Source organism: Vidua macroura, chromosome 28, assembly GCF_024509145.1.
Source record: "Vidua macroura isolate BioBank_ID:100142 chromosome 28, ASM2450914v1, whole genome shotgun sequence".
NCBI classification, from domain to species: Eukaryota; Metazoa; Chordata; class Aves; order Passeriformes; family Viduidae; genus Vidua; species Vidua macroura.
This window is the reverse complement of record NC_071598.1, coordinates 1,410,991-1,427,350: the sequence shown is the minus strand read 5'-3', so window position 1 is coordinate 1,427,350 and position 16,360 is coordinate 1,410,991. Positions and strand designations below refer to the sequence as shown.

The window sequence follows — 16,360 nt, the reverse complement described above, 5'->3', positions numbered from 1 at the left end:
ACAGCGTGGAGGAGGCAAAGGGGGAGGTTGGGGAGCAGAAAAATGGGGAGAACTCTCCAATTTCAGGAAATTCTGCTCATTCTGCCCCATCTGGCTGTACCCACGAGGCAGGGGCAGGATCTGAGCACCCCAAAAAGGCACCTGGCACCTGCTGCAGCTTTCCAGGGAAATCTTGGCTGTGCTCCCGCTGCCCCAGGAGAGAGGGAAATTGATTTTTAGAGTTTGTTTATTTTTAGTTTATTTTGGAACTGCTGGGGAGGGAAGGGACAGGAAAACCCCTCTGTGCCCTGAGGGTCCCTCCTGTCACAGTCACCCCAGCCCGGCCGGGGGTGCAGCCCAGCCCTTCCCAGCCCTTCTTTCCCAGGAATCCAGGCCAAGGGAGCAGCAAGGAGAGCCCTGAGCTCCCAGTTCTGCCCGGGAGGATTCCCAGGGGACATCTCTGTCCCTTAAGAGGCCACAACCCCGCTCAGCAGCAGCAGGAGGATCGAGGGCAGGTCCAGGAGGGACAGCAGCATCCCTGAGGGCACAAACACCCCAGGGAATTCTTAGGAACACCCAGGGAAGCCAAAACCTCATCCCTGCAGACCCAAAATTGAAGCCCTGAGGGCCCTGGGCTGCTTCTCCTGAAAAGCAGGTGATGGTCCTGCCTCTTTTCCAGCAAACTCCTCCTGAAGCTGTGGCTGAGCTGTGCCAGCCTTGGCACAAAGCTGGCAGGGAAGAGCTCCAGGATGTGAACTGCTCCTGTCCTGGGAGAGCTCCAGGATGTGAGCTGCTCCTGTCCTGGGAGAGCTCCTGGATGTGAACTGCTCCTGTCCTGGGAGAGCTCCAGGATGTGAACTGCTCCTGGGAGAGCTCCAGGGTGTGAACTGCTCCTGTCCTGGGAGAGTTCCAGGATGTGAGCTGCTCCTGGGAGAGCTCCAGGATGTGAACTGCTCCTGGGATAGCTCCAGGATGTGAGCTGCTCCTGTCCTGGGATAGCTCCAGGATGTGAACTGCTCCTGGGAGAACCCCAGGATGTGAGCTGCTCCTGGGAGAGCTCCAGGATGTGAACTGCTCCTGGGAGAATCCCAGGATGTGAGCTGCTCCTGTCCTGGGAGAGCTCCTGGATGTGAGCTGCTCCTGTCCTGGGAGAGCTCCTGGATGTGAGCTGCTCCTGCCTGGGAGAGCTCCAGGGTGTGAACTGCTCCTGTCCTGGGAGAGCTCCAGGATGTGAACTGCTCCTGGGAGAGCTCCTGGATGTGAACTGCCCCTGTCCTGGGAGAGCTCCAGGATGTGAACTGCTCCTGGGAGAGCTCCAGGGTGTGAGCTGCTCCTGTCCTGGGAGAACCCCAGGGTGTGAGCTGCTCCTGGGAGAGCTCCAGGATGTGAACTGCTCCTGGGATAGCTCCAGGATGTGAACTGCTCCTGGGAGAGCTCCAGGATGTGAACTGCTCCTGGGATAGCTCCAGGATGTGAGCTGCTCCTGTCCTGGGAGAGCTCCAGGATGTGAGCTGCTCCTGGGATAGCTCCAGGATGTGAGCTGCCCCTGTCCTGGGATAGCTCCAGGATGTGAACTGCCCCTGTCCTGGGAGAGCTCCAGGATGTGAACTGCCCCTGTCCGTCCTGGGATAGCTCCAGGATGTGAGCTGCTACTGGGAGAACCCCAGGATGTGAACTGCTCCTGGGAGAGCTCCAGGGTGTGAGCTGCTCCAGGATGTGAGCTGCTCCTGTCCTGGGAGAGCTCCAGGATGTGAACTGCTCCTGGGAGAGCTCCAGGATGTGAGCTGCTCCTGGGAGAGCTCCAGGGTGTGAGCTGCTCCTGGGAGAACCCCAGGATGTGAGCTGCTCCTGGGAGAGCTCCAGGATGTGAACTGCTCCTGTCCTGGGAGAGCTCCAGGATGTGAGCTGCTCCTGTCCTGGGAGAACCCCAGGGTGTGAACTGCTCCTGTCCTAAGAGAGCCCCAGGATTGCTGGACCCTGCTCCTGGAGCAGGAAGGAGCAGCAAGGCCAGAAAATCCCAGGGGAAAATCATTCCCTGGTGACAGGCAGAGCTCCCTCAGGGACGGGTTCAGCAGGAGCAGGGGCTGAGGCAGCCAGGCTGGTTTTTGGGGAGCAAAAGGGAGAACGAGTCCAGCCGGAGCACCCCCCGGGCCGGGGGTCCCTGCTCTGCTCCAGCCCCGCTGCAGCTGCCGCAGGAGCAGCGCGATCGTTGGGCTAATGAGCGCATGCAAATCAGCCCCGGACGGAGAAAAGCCGATTTGCATCTCCTTTAAACGCCCCGGTGGCACCGCACGCGTGTCTGGCTGTGTGCCAGAGGCAGCCCTAAACACAAACCCGAACCCGAACTCAACCCCAATCCCAATCCCAACCCCTCCTCCGCGGCGCTGGCTGGGACGGGGAATTGGACGGAGCCACCTCGCGCTCGCAGGGCCGGGTTTGGTGCGCAAAAAGCCGCTTTTGATGTGCAAATGAACCCCGGCCGCTCTGGCCACCAGCCTGGTGCTGGCCCTGCCTCGCATCTGCCACCGGCCCGGAGCCCCCGGGGCAGGAGGGACCCGCCCGGGCTGTCCCCTCCCCTCCCCTCCCCAGCGAGGGGACAGCTGGCGTGTGCCCGCGGCAGGGACCGGCTGCCATCCCTCGGCGAGAGGCTGAGCCCCCGGGCGGTGCTCGTTACTCATTATGGGATCAAAAATCTGAATTAGAAAAGCAGCCGGCCTGGAAACGCCCGGCAGCGGCAGCTGGGAGAGCAGCACGGCCCTTTGAGCCGGTACCTGCTGTCCCCTGTCCCCAGCCGTGCCAGGAGCTGTCACAGCACTGCCAGGGACAGACGGACAGCCCCAAGGCCTTTGTTCATCCCGCAGCACTGAGCAGCTCGCGGGGAAACGCTGTGCTGAGCGCCGGGGGCTGCAGAGAGGGGAAACCAAAGCTGGGTTTGGTTTGTTCATTCCTGGTTCTGTCCGTTCCCAGGTTTGTTCATTCCCACGTTTTCCATTCCTGGGTTTGGTTTGGCCATTCCTGGGTTTGTCTGTTCCTAGGTTTGTTCATTCCCACGTTTTCCATTCCTGGGTTTGGTTTGGCCATTCCTGGGTTTGTCTGTTCCTAGGTTTGTTCATTCCCACGTTTTCCATTCCTGGGTTTGGTTTGTTCATTCCTGGTTCTGTCCGTTCCCAGGTTTGTTCATTCCCACGTTTTCCATTCCTGGGTTTGGTTTGGCCATTCCTGGTTCTGTCCGTTCCCAGGTTTGTTCATTCCCACGTTTTCCATTCCTGGGTTTGGTTTGTTCATTCCTGGTTTTGGTCATTCCTGGGCTTGCCATTCCTGGGTTTGGTTTGTTCATTCCCAGGTTTGACTTAATCATTCCTGGTTTGGTCATTCCTGCTTTTGGTTTATTCCTGGTTTGCCCATTCCTGGGTTTGGTTTGCCCATTCCCGGGTTTGTTCATTCCCACGTTTTCCATTCCTGTGTTTGATTTGTTCATTCCTGGTTTTGGTCATTCCAGGTTTGGTCATTCCTGGGTTTGACTTGGTCTTTTCTGGGTTTGCCATTCGTGGGTTTAATTTGTTCATTCCTGGTTTTGGTCATTCCAGGTTTGGTCATTCCTGGGTCTGCCATTCCTGGGTTTGGTTTGTTCATTCCTGGATTTGCCCATTCCTGGGTTTGTTCATTCATACATTTTCCATTCCTGGGTTTGATTTGTACATTCCTGGTTTTGTCCATTCCTGGTTTGGTTTGTTCATTCCCGGTTTTGTTCATTTCCAGGTTTGACTTGGTCATTCTTGCTTTTGTTCATTCCCGGGTTTGCCCAGGTCGTTCCTGCGTTTGTTCATTCCTGGTTTGGTCACTCCTGGGTTTGGTTTGGTCATTCCTGTGTTTGCCAGTCCCGGGTTTGTTCATTCCTGGGTTTGGTTTGTTCATTCCTGCGTTTGCCCATTCCCGGGTTTGGTTTGTTCATTCCTGCATTTGTCCATTCCCACGTTTGCCATTCCTGGGTTTGTTCATTCCTGGTTTGGGCATTCCTGTGTTTGCCAGTCCCGGGTTTGTTCACTCCTGGGTTTGATTTGGTCATTCCTGCATTTGCCCATTCCCACGTTTGCCATTCCCAGGTTTGTTCATTCCTGGTTTGGTCACTCCTGCATTTGTCCATTCCCACGTTTGCCATTCCTGGGTTTGGTTTGTTCATTCCTGCATTTGTCCATTCCCACGTTTGCCATTCCTGGGTTTGGTTTGTTCATTCCTGGTTTGGTCACTCCTGCATTTGTCCATTCCCACGTTTGCCATTCCTGGGTTTGGTTTGTTCATTCCTGCATTTGCTCATCCCCACGTTTGCCATTCCTGGGTTTGGTTTGTTCACTCCTGGGCTTGCCCAATCCTGGTTTTCCAGATCCCTGTGCCAGGCTCAGGCTGTCCCCACCTGGGACAGGGTCTGTCCTAACCCTGGAACGTGCCCAGGGCTGAGGAGGGGGCTGGGCTCACGCACTGACCCCCCCATCCCACTGCTGATCATATCCAAAACCCCAGCCAAAGTGGGGCCTAAAGCTCAATTTCCAGGAGTTTAAGGTTTCCAAGCCTCCCCCAGCAGAGGGAGGGAGGTGAGGACAGAGGGATCACATTCCCTGCACATTCCTGCAAAGCCTTGCCCCGTGACTGAGGCTGAAGGTCAGACCCTCCTCCTCCTCAGCCACCAGCTCCAGGGACAATGTGGGGGTGGCTCCGGTGACCCTTAATCCTCACTGAAGCTGTTCCATCCCCATTCCCTGGGGACAGGAAGAGCCTGCTGAACAGCCCAAGTGATTTTTCACCCCCAGAATCACCGAAGCTGCCCTTTGTTCAACACCTTCCATATTTAATTTATTTAGAGATTCTCTACATTAAAGTGTTTTCATGCCAACGCTTCCGCCCTCCCAGCCTGACCTCGGGAAAAAGAGACTGGACACAGCTTTGGGTGGAATGCACTGGAATAAAGTTGCTGCTGCAGCCACAGAGAACACGGAACAAACCAGAGAACTGCACATGGAGACACTGGGAAAGCTGGAATTAGCACATTCCAGTCATGTTAGCACCTTCCCAGACGGGCCTGAAGGCGTGCAGGGAGGTGCAACATGCTCTGCTGAGCCAGACCAGAGCTCAGACTACAGGAAAGCCTGGAAAAAGCATGGAATTGTGCCAGCAGCAGCAGCAGCAGTGGGCCCGGAGCCTCGGCTGAACCCGTTGGAAAAGGAACAACACGGAATTGCCCAGCCAGGATTGCAGAGTTTGGGAATGCTGAGCTCGGGGCTGAGGCAAATCTGTGCCTGGAGTGCAAACCACAACAGCTCCAGCCACGGCACGGGCCCGGCGCACCTGGAGCAGGTCTGAAATATCCTTTCTCACTTTAAAAGCTGCCTTTTTCATTAACTCCTGTTGCCTTGTGTGTGTACAGGCCGTGGTTTAAAAGCTGAGCTCACACCAGCACACCTGGGCCAGGTTTTAGGTTGGTTTTCACCTCTCAGGATCCCCTTCAGCAGCAGCACAAAGCCTTGAACCACCAACAGCTGTGGTGACACTGCTGAGCCCAGACTGAGCTGCTGGTTCTGTCTGGCATCTCCAGAATCCAACCAAAACAGGGTGAAGGAGGAAATTTACTCTGCAAACTTCAATTTAAAAGCTGTAATTCAGTAATTAAGCTTCATCCTGCTACTTTCAGGTAACACCTCACTGGCCTTTGTCCTCTGAAAGGACAAGGACTTTTCCACCTTTGCTGGTGGGGAAGTCCCCAGTGTCACCCCCACACCCTCATTTCACACAAACCTTTCAGAATGGTTAAAAACCTGCATTTTTCACCAAGGAATGTTGTCCTGCAAGTCACCATTTCCTCCTTCACGTTTTCTAACCCATGGTTTCAAAGCGAAGGTTTGCAATTTCTGGTCATGCTCAGCCCCGAGAACCCCACAAAAGGCTCATTTCAAACCCCAACACCTCGTGGTGGCTATTGCATGTTTTTCAGAGCATCCTCCTGGAGATGCAGGCTGTGGGAGAAGGGATATTTTCCAAGCTGCTCTCAGCGGGAACGCTGCCACAAGCGTCACCTGCTGCTGGTTGGAGCTGGGAGGGCGACAGGGGAACACCAACACATGGAAAAGGAAACCAAACCACGGAGCAGGGGCACGGGGAGCCGGGCTAGTGCTTGGCATCCCGAGGGTAGAACTCGGCCAGCGTGCTCTGGGGGATCCTCTTGAGCATCTCCTTGGGGAAGATCCTGAGCAGCTGCCAGCCGATGTCCAGGGTCTCGAACACCGTGCGGTTCTCGTAGGGCCCTGCAGGGAGGGACAGCGCGGGGCACGCGTGGGGCAGGGAGTGCCACAGGGAAATGCCCTGGGATGAGCCCTGCCCCGCTGGGAGCTGCTGCCATCCTTACCCTGAGCAATGAAGTTCTTCTCAAACTTCTGCAGGAACTCCAGGTACAGGAGATCGTCCGAGGTCAGGGCTTCCTCCCCCACCACGGCCTTCATGGCCTGCACGTCCTTGCCGATGGCGTAGCAGGCGTACTGCGAGGGGAACGGGGCTCAGGGAGCCTGGCGTGGCCGACAGGGCCCTCAAACATCACCTCATCCCAGCCCTGCCACGGCAGGGACACCTCCCACTGTCCCAGCTTATCCCAGCCTGGCCTTGGGCACTGCAGGGATGCAGAGGCAGCCACAGCTGCTCTGGGAATTCCAGCCCAGCCCCTCCTCGCCCTCACAGCCAGGAATTCCTTCTCAATACCCCACCTAACCCTGCCCTCTGGCAGTGGGAAGCCATTCCCTGTGTCCTGTCCCTCCATCCCTCGTCCCCAGTCCCTCTCCAGCTCTCCTGGAGCCCCTTCAGGCTCTGAGCTCTCCCTGGAGCCTTCTCCTCTCCAGGTGAGCACCCCCAGCTCAGCTGTTCCCTCCTCTCTGATCATCCACAACTCCTCTTCAAACTCAAAACCTCTCACTGAACACTCAAGGCATTAAAGCAGCCTCAGGAACGTTCTGGACCCCAACTGATGCAGGCTGGGCAGCCAAGGGTGTGCTGGAGAGGGGTTTTGTACCCACCAGCTGGTTGGACACATCCGCGTGGTCCTTCCTGGTCATGCCCTCGCCGATGGCCGACTTCATCAGCCGGGACAGGGAGGGCAGGACGTTGATGGGGGGGTAAATCTGGGGGAAAACACCCAGAATTAACTGGAATCCTTAAAGAATTACAATAACCCTAAGCACCTCGTGAGCACTGAGGCACACACCTGCCTGTTGTGCAGCTGCCTGTCCACGTAGATCTGTCCCTCAGTGATGTATCCAGTCAAGTCAGGGATGGGATGAGTAATATCTGTGGGGAAAAAAAAAATTTTTGAACATTTTCAGCCCTTTCATATCCATTTTAGCACTGAGGTGCAGCTTTTTGTTGCCAGGTGACTTCAGCAATTATTCCCTCCACAAATCCCAAGCGCTCTTGGATTTGAGCTACGAGCACCAAGCCTGAGCCCTCAAAAGCCAAAGCATTTTTAAAAGAAGGCAGCCAAAACCTGGAATGGGAAGGGAACCGAAAGGCCACAGGACTCCTGTGCTGCTGTGTGCCCCCAAGGCAGCTCTTGGAAGGCTCCCTGGCTGTGACTCACCGTCGTTGGGCATGGTGAGGATGGGGATCTGGGTGATGGAGCCGTTCCTGCCCTCCACGCGCCCGGCGCGCTCGTAGATGGTGGCCAGGTCAGTGTACATGTAGCCAGGGAAGCCACGGCGCCCAGGCACCTCCTCCCGAGCTGCTGACACCTGGGGCAGCCACAAAAACATTCCCAGGGAGTCAGATCCAGCCCAGGGAGCTGCTGTCTGCACTGGGCACTTCAAGTGCAGCCACACAAACCCCCCCTCAGGTATTTGCCAGCATAGCCATGAAAGGACAAGGAAAATCCAGAATTAGGGTGTCAAACTGCTGATTTATGGAATTATGGCGTGGTTTGGGTTGGAAAGAAACTTCAATATCAGCCAGTCCCATCCCTGCCATGCCAGGAACACCTCCCACTGTCCCAGGTTGCTCCAAGCCCTGTCCAACCTGGCCTTGGACACTTCCAGGGGTGGAACTGCCACCAGTGAAATAAAACCCAGCCAACCAAGGATCAGCTAAAATCCTCACCGGCTGCTCCCAACCATCCCAATGAACATTAACTCCAACAGCTTGAGCAGCAGCTCGGCTCCTCACTTCACAGCACCCCTTTCTGCCAACAAACACGTTAATTAACACCTTAACGAGCACACACCTCTCGGAGAGCCTCGGCGTAGGAGCTCATGTCCGTCAGGATGACCAGCACGTGCTTCTCACACTGGTAGGCCAGGAACTCGGCCGTGGTCAGGGCCAGGCGGGGCGTGATGATGCGCTCGATGCTGCAACACAACCCTGCTGTCACCTGCCAGGGACACCTGGGAGCCACACGGGGCTGCCAGGCAGCACCTGCAGCAGCAGCGCTGCACCTGCAGCTCCAGCACTACACCTGGAGCTCCAGCATTGCACCTGGAGCAGCATTTTTGCTGCAGCACCACCAGTGCACTCGGAGCTCCACCACCAGCACTGCACCTGCAGCTCCAGCACCAGCACTGCACCTGGAGCAGCATTTTTGCTGCAGCACCACCAGTGCACGCAGAGCTCCAGCATTGCACCTGCAGCTCCTCCAGCATTGCACCTGCAGCTCCTCCAGCACTGCACCTGCAGCTCCAGCACTGCACCTGGAGCAGCATTTTAGCTGCAGCACCACCAGTGCACCCAGAGCTCCACCACCAGCATTGCACCTGCAGCTCCTCCAGCATTGCACCTGCAGCTCTAGCATTGCACCTGGAGCAGCATTTTAGCTCCAGCAGCAGCACTGCACCTGGAGCTCCTCCAGCATTGCACCTGGAGCTCCACCACCAGCACTGCATCCAGAGCTCCTCCAGCATTGCACCTGGAGCTCCTCCAGCATTGCACCTGGAGCTCCACCACCAGCACTGCATCCAGAGCTCCTCCAGCATTGCACCTGGAGCTCCAGCATTGCACCTGGAGCAGCATTTTAGCTCCAGCACCAGCACTGCACCTGGAGCTCCTCCAGCATTGCACCTGGAGCTCCTCCAGCATTGCACCTGCAGCAGCATTTTAGCTGCAGCTCCAGCACTGCACCTGCAGCTCCACCACCAGCATCTCACTCGCAGCGTTGCAGCCACCAAACCCCACCACAAGTGGCACCTGCACGAAGCCCCACACAAGGCTCCATCCCCCCCCAGGTGGTTTGCTGTCCCCCCCCTCAGGGAGTGGCCACTCACGTGGGGTCGTTGGCCAGGTTCAGGAACAGGCACACGTTGTCCATGGAGCCGTTCTCCTCGAAGTCTGACTTGAAGAACCGAGCGGTTTCCATGTTCACCTAAAGCACAGTTCTGGGTTCAACTTGGCACGTTTCCCAGCCAATTAAGGGCTGACGAGCTCATTAATAACCCACAGCAAAGATCTCCATCCATCAGGTTCCTCTATGCTCCCAGAGTCAGCAATTTCTGGAATTCCAGGCTGGAGATCAAGTCTGAGCCACTCGATCCTGACCACGCTTTGTTAAATTCATGGAATGGTTTGGGTGGGAAGGGACCCCAAAAACCCTTCCAGTGCCATGGGCAGGGACACCTCCCACTATCCCAGGGTGCTCCAAGCCTCATCCAACCTTGGACACTTGCAGGGATGGGGCAGCCATGGCTTCTCTGGGCAGCCTGTTCCAGAGGCAGATTCCAGCCTTTGGGATTTTCACCCATTCTTTAATTCCACACACACAAAAGCTGCTCAGGCTTCAGCCACTCTCAGAATCTCTCAGTGATTTCTCCAGCCCCGCCCTCCCCCAGCACTCTGGGCTCACCCCCATGGCAGCAAAGACGATGGCAAAGTTCTCCTCGCTGTAATCCATCACATCTTTGGATTTCTTCACCAAGCCAGCCTGGCGACAGATCTGAGCTGCAATCTAGGCAAGAAATAGTCCAGGGTTTGCACCCGATGCTGTTCCACAGCCCAGAATTCAATTTACTCCTGGCTCCCACCAGGTTTAGAGCAGCTCTGAGGCCTCACCTCGTTGTGGGGCAGCCCAGCAGCTGAGAAAATGGGGATTTTCTGGCCCCTGGCAATACTGTTCATGCCATCTATGGCAGAAATGCCAGTCTGGATCATCTCCTCTGGATAGATCCGACACTGGGGGTTGATTGGCTGGCCTGTGGGATTTTTGGAGAGAACACAATGTCACTCCCTGCACGTGCTGGGAGCTTTATCAAACACCCTGATAAATGGGTACAAGCCCCACTGTGACACCAACAGATCTTTAGCTGCTCCTGGTCACACCTGAGCCTTTCAGAGCCCAAGACTCTGGTGTTAAATTTTCATATCAGTGGTAAGAATGATCTAAAACCCTGCCAGGTTATCAGCATTTCACCTTTAGGTATTGTAGAATTAAGTTTACAAATGACAAAGAGCATCTTGCAAACATTGCAGAAATTTTTCTGCTCCCTCATCTCCCTGCACTTGGGTAATTTAATTAATTAGAATTTAATGCCATACACATACTCAAAATTGAAAAGAGGCCCCTCCCAAGTTAGATCTTGTGTTCTCAAGCAAATATATAAATTCAGAAAGCTGAAACACACCAGGTTTGGCTTTACTCCCCTTCAGAAAAGGATTAAGAACAAACCCATGATGTCCAAGAAATCCTCAGCCAAGACAATGGGGCCTCTGTCTATGGGTTTTCCTGATCCATTGAACACTCTGCCTGTAGGAAACAGCAATAAAAATGAGAATTATTGTGAAAAGCAGTTAACTTTGGATAAATCTGTTCACTGCTCAGGTAAATCCTCACCCAGCATGTCCTCCGAGACCGGGGTTCGCAGGATGTCCCCGGTGAACTCACAGGAGGTTTTCTTGGCATCAATCCCTGAAGTGCCTTCAAATACCTGCAAATGCAGCAAGAAAAATAAAAATAAACCACAGGACAGAAGTTTTGTGCTTCACAAAGTAAACCCTGAATGCTGCTTCACCTGCAGCCCCCAGGGCACAAAGCAGGAGCTGCTCTGGAAAGGGCTTCAAGAGAAAACACCACAAAGCCCTGCTTTAAAAAAAAATCATGAATTCCATCAGCAACAACCACCAAACCTGGAGCAACTCCTTTGATCTCAAGCGTTTCCCCCTGCCAAGCTCTTCAGGTGCAATAATAATGTGAACAAGAAACAGGTTTTTAGGAGAAATACCAGCACCCACTCGGCACAGGGCTGATCTGGAATCCAACACTGCAAATTCCAGGGGATTCCTTTAATCCAGCAGCAAAGGAATCCACCCCCAGGGGGGTGGAAATAAATCCAGGAGGGGTGGAAATAAATCCAGGAGGGGGGTGGAAATAAATCCAGGAGGGGGGTGGAAATAAATCCAGGAGGGGTGGAAAGAAATCCAAGGGGGGATGGAAATGAAAATGTCACTGAGCACTGTCAGAAATCTCCTAAAATTATCGATGCCACCTGCACTGGGAACGAGCAGGTGATTTGTTGTTTTCATTGAAAAAGAATTCATCTCCAGGCAGGTTTGATTTGGTTTGGGGCTCATCCTGACTAATCAGTGATGGGAAAAGAGCCTCCTGCTCCTACCTGAACCACAGCTTTGGAGCCACTGACTTCCAGCACCTGCCCACTCCTCCTGGTGCCGTCGGGCAGGGTCAGGTGCACGATCTCGGCGTACCTGGGGAACTGAGGGAGGAGGGAAAGCGTTAAACTCCAGCCAGCAAACAAAAATCACCAGCTCCCAACCTGGAAACAACTCGGTTTTTAAGAATAATTTCATCATCAGAACCAAACTCCTGCCCAGGATATTAAATCTCCCAGGTTAAAGGCATTTTTATGGGAATAAATTATATTTGCATGGTTGGAGCTGCCAGAATCAGTTCCAAAAACTCCAAATAGTGGCAGAAAGCCCCAGTGCAGCCTCTGACAAGAAGAAAAACCTGCAGCAGTTTTGACCTTAAGAGCATCCTGAAAAGAAGCCAGGAGTGTCCACAGCTTCCTTTTCCAGAGCACTGGTGTGGAAACAGAAAGGTCAAGAACACAGCAAAGAGCTTCACTTCAGCCTGGAATTTCATCAGCATTCCAGGGGTTTGGTAAAACTCAAACTCTGCTTCTTTTCTTTCCCCAAAAACTCCCCCTTTCCTCCAGCCTTAGAGGAATTTCCACACTCCCATTCGTCCCAGCAGTCAGAAACGTATCAAAATGGCTCTGGGGAATTTCCCAGCAACCTTTCCCAGCTTTTCCTGGCAACTCTCCCTCCAAAATCTCCATCAACAGGTGAGAATTTACCTTAACCTGGTCCAGGATAACCAGGGGCCCGTTCACACCCGACACGGTTTTGTAGGCTGCAAAAAACACAAGGCAGGAGTCAGGCCCTTCCTCAGGAACATCCCATTTTCCACCTCATCCCTTCCCACATCCCATTTTCCACTCCATCCCTTCCCACATCCCATTCCATCCCTTATGCCAGGCTCAGATTTGGGGCTCGATTTCTGTTTATTAGGAACTCCACAGGAAGGATTAGGGACAGGATTGGGTGTCCAGCATTTTTCCTGCTCCTGGGGATGACACTGCTGTGATCCCACTATTTCCTTCTCCATTAGAGGAATTCCTGAAGCATTTTTCCTGCTGCTGGAGATGACACCGACATAATCCCAGTGTTTTCCTCTTGAGCATTTTTCCTGAATTCCTGGAGCATTTTTCCTGCTCCTGGAGGTGACACTGATGTGATCCCAGTGTTTTCCTCTCCAGCATTTTTCCTGCTCCTGGAGGTGACACCGACATAATCCCATTGTTTCCCTCTCCAGCATTTTTCCTGCTCCTGGAGGTGACACTGACATAATCCCAGTGTTTTCCTCTTCAGCATTTTTCCTGCTCCTGGAGGTGACACCGACATAATCCCAGTGTTTTCCTCTCCAGCATTTTTCCTGCTGCTGGAGATGACACTGGTGTGATCCCAGTGTTTTCCTCTCCAGCATTTTTCCTGCTCCTGGAGGTGACACTGGTGTGATCCCAGTGTTTCTTCTCCATGACAGGAATTCCCTGCTCAGGCTGGAGGGGTTTTGGGGCACCCTGGGACAGCAGAAGGTGTCCCCGTGGCAGGGGTGGCACTGGGTCCCTTCCAACCCAAACCATTCCATGACTGTGGGATTCCAAGGCAGGATTCTGCTGCCAGCTGAGGGCAGAAGCAGCAGCTGGGGCTGTTCCTCACCGCTCCAAAGGACGGGACACGGGAGTGGGGCCAGCCAGGATCCCAAATCCCAGCAGGGAAGCCCCAGGTGCTGACAGAGCTGAAACTGTGGCAAGGTCAGCGCGGAGCAGCAATGATGAAACTGCTCCGGCTCAGCAGAGCTCGGCTTAAAGCCCTGAACTCAGCTTTACCCCTCAAACCCTCCTGAGCACGGCTGTGCCCGGAGCACCGAGAGGCACCCGCCGGCATCGGCGAGGAGAGCGCGGCTCCGAGGGCTTGGGAACGGGAACGGGACTGGGAATGGGAACTGGGAATGGGAACGGGAACTGGGAATAGCATTGGGAACAGCATTGGGAACTGGGAATGGGATCGGCAACTGGGAACTGGGAATGGGAACGGGACTGGCATTGGGATTGGGAATGGGAACTGGGAATGGCATTGGGAACGGGAATGGGAATGGGAACGGGACTGGCATTGGGAATGGGACTGGCATTGGGAATGGGAACGGGAGTGGGAATGGGAACGGGATCGGGAACTGGGAACAGCAACAGGAAATAGGATCAGGAACTGGAAACAGCAACAGGGAATGGGATTGGGAACTGGGAATGGGACTGGGAACTGAGAATGGGATCGGGAACTGGAAACAGCAACAGGGAATAGGATCGGGAACTGGGAATGGGATTGGGAACTGGGAATGGGATCGGGAACTGGGAACTGGGAATGGGAACGGGACTGGCATTGGGATTGGGAATGGGAACTGGGAATGGCATTGGGAACGGGATTGGGAATGGGAACGGGACTGGCATTGGGAATGAGAATGGGAGTGGGAATGGGAACGGGAGTGGGAACTGGGAATGGGATCGGCAACTGGGAATGGCAACAGGGAATAGGATCGGGAACTGGAAACAGCAACAGGGAATGGGATTGGGAACTGGGAATGGGAACTGGGAACAGGACTGGGAACTGAGAATGGGATCGGGAACTGGGAACAGCAACAGGGAATGGGATCGGGAACTGGAAATGGGATCGGGAACTGGAAACAGCAACAGGGAATGGGACTGGGAATGGGATTGGGAATGGGAGCAGCAACAGGGAATGAGATTGGGAACTGGGAATGGGAACTGGAAATGGGATTGGGAACAGGGAACGGCAACAGGGAATGAGATTGGGAACTGGGAATGGGATTGGGAACTGGGAATGGGAACGGCAATAGGGAATGGGATAATCTGGAATGGGAATGGGATCTAGGGAATGAGATAAGTAACAGGGAATGGTATTGGGATATAGGGATTGGTAACAGGGAAGGGGATTGGGATACAGGGAATGGGGCTGGGATAATCAGGAATGGGATTGACAACCAGGATATAGGGAATGGGGCCAGGACAACCTGGAATGGGAACGGGATATAGGGAATGGGATAATCAGGAATGGGACTGGGAACCAGGAAAAGGATATAGGGAATGGGAACCAGGAATGTGGCCAGGATATAGGGAACAGGGAATGGGAATCAGGAATGGGATTGGCAACAGGGAATAGGAAATAGGGGATGGGATTGGGATATAGGGAATGGGGAAATGGGAGCCAGGATATAGGGAATGGAGAAGTTGACCCTGAGCGAGGCATTCCACGTGGAAAAGCTGACCCCGAGTGAGGCATTTCATGTGGAAAAGCTGACCCTGAGTGAGGCATTTCTCATGGAAAAGCTGACCCTGAGTGAGGCATTCCACCCCGTGACTGTCTCATGAGTTCTCCTTCCCCAATCAGCCCCTCGGGCACTTCCATGACAAACCAAAAGCAACCCGGCACATTTCCCAGCCCCAGAATCTCCACGGAAAACCCTGGAGTCACCCTGGCTCCAGCCCTGCCAGAAGCCTCTGCTCCGGAGCAAAGGCCTGGAGCTGCAGGGATGGGTTTGGCTTCCAAACCTAGCGGAGATTCCCAAAGGATCCGCGAGCCAGGAGCTGCTGGGCAGCGCCTTGCAGGGCCCGGTGCTATTTAGGACCCAGGAAAAGCCATTTCGTGTAACTGCAGCCAGAGGAAAACACCTTCACGCGCTCTGCTCTCTGCCCACCGCGCTGCCACAAAGGGATTTAACCAAAGGCCTGCATTTCCCCTTTTCCACCCGATTTCGCAATTCAGCGTTAAAGAGCAGACTCCATCCCACCCCCACCACGTCCAGCTCCCGGAACAAACCCCGGCGTTCCGGGAGGGCCGTGTCCGCAGCGGGCTGGGCCGCCCGGTTTAATTACGGCGTTAATTACAGCCCGAGCTGCTCTGAGGAGGGGGGGGGGGCGATCCGGCGCTGCGGCCTGGCCGGGACCGCGGCCCCCGAGGCGGGCGGATCCCCCCTTCCCGCAGCCCCCCGGGTTCCCCCCGCACGTCCCGCACTCACTGAGGCGCGGCTGGGATAGGAAGTCGCGGGTCAGGGCCGCCGCCTGCTCGCGGGGCCCGCCGGGCCCGGCGCCGTTCACGGCCCCGCGCAGCGCCCGCACCGCCGCCATGTTGGACCGGCTGCTGAGGGGGCGGGCGCGCATGCGCTGTTATAGAGCGGAGGGGGGCACGCCCAGTGACGCACGGGGGACCGCCCATGCACGCACGGGACACGCCCGCCGGCGGAGAGGGGCGGGGCCGGAGCTGTCCCAGGTCCTGAAAGGGAAAAGGAAAAGGAAAAGGAAAAGGAAAAGGAAAAGGAAAAGGAAAAGGAAAAGGAAAAGGAAAAAGGAAAAGGAAAAGGAAAAGGAAAATGGAAAAGGAAAAGGAAAAGGAAAAGGAAAAGGAAAAGGAAAAGGAAAAGGAAAAGGAAAAGGAAAAGGAGGAAATGGAGGAGGAAGAGGAAACGGAAGAGGTTAAAGGATAAGAATAAAAAATTTGAAAAGTCAAACGGGGGAAGGTATGAGGAAAAAGGGCAAGAGAAAAGAGGAAGAGGAATATAAGGTAAAGGAAAGAAGAAAAATAATTTGAAAAAATTAAAGCAATAAGAGATGGAAAAATAGCATCTAGAGTAGAGGGAAAGGGAAAGGGAAAGGGAAAGGGAAAGGGAAAGGGAAAGGGAAAGGGAAAGGGAAAGGGAAAGGGAAAGGGAAAGGGAAAGGGAAAGGGAAAGGGAAAGGAAAGGAAAGGAAAGGAAAGGAAAGGAAAGGAAAGGAAAGGAAAGGAAAGG

At 54.6% G+C, this 16,360-nt stretch overlaps 1 protein-coding gene across 1 annotated transcript; it reads right to left on the bottom strand.

The window, feature by feature from the left end:
- Positions 1–4,801: 4,801 nt before the first annotated feature.
- ATP6V1B2 (ATPase H+ transporting V1 subunit B2) lies at positions 4,802–15,735 on the bottom strand. The gene is made up of 14 exons (XM_054000699.1): positions 15,593–15,735; positions 12,300–12,355; positions 11,598–11,696; positions 10,820–10,913; positions 10,655–10,732; positions 10,042–10,181; positions 9,836–9,937; positions 9,261–9,358; positions 8,228–8,351; positions 7,592–7,742; positions 7,220–7,302; positions 7,032–7,136; positions 6,374–6,503; positions 4,802–6,272 (listed from the first exon to the last, which is right to left on the bottom strand). Exons 1-14 carry the CDS (start codon positions 15,732–15,734, stop codon positions 6,136–6,138), a joined length of 1,539 nt encoding a protein of 512 aa, XP_053856674.1. The 5' UTR covers position 15,735; the 3' UTR covers positions 4,802–6,135.
- Between the last annotated feature and the right edge of the window lie 625 nt (positions 15,736–16,360).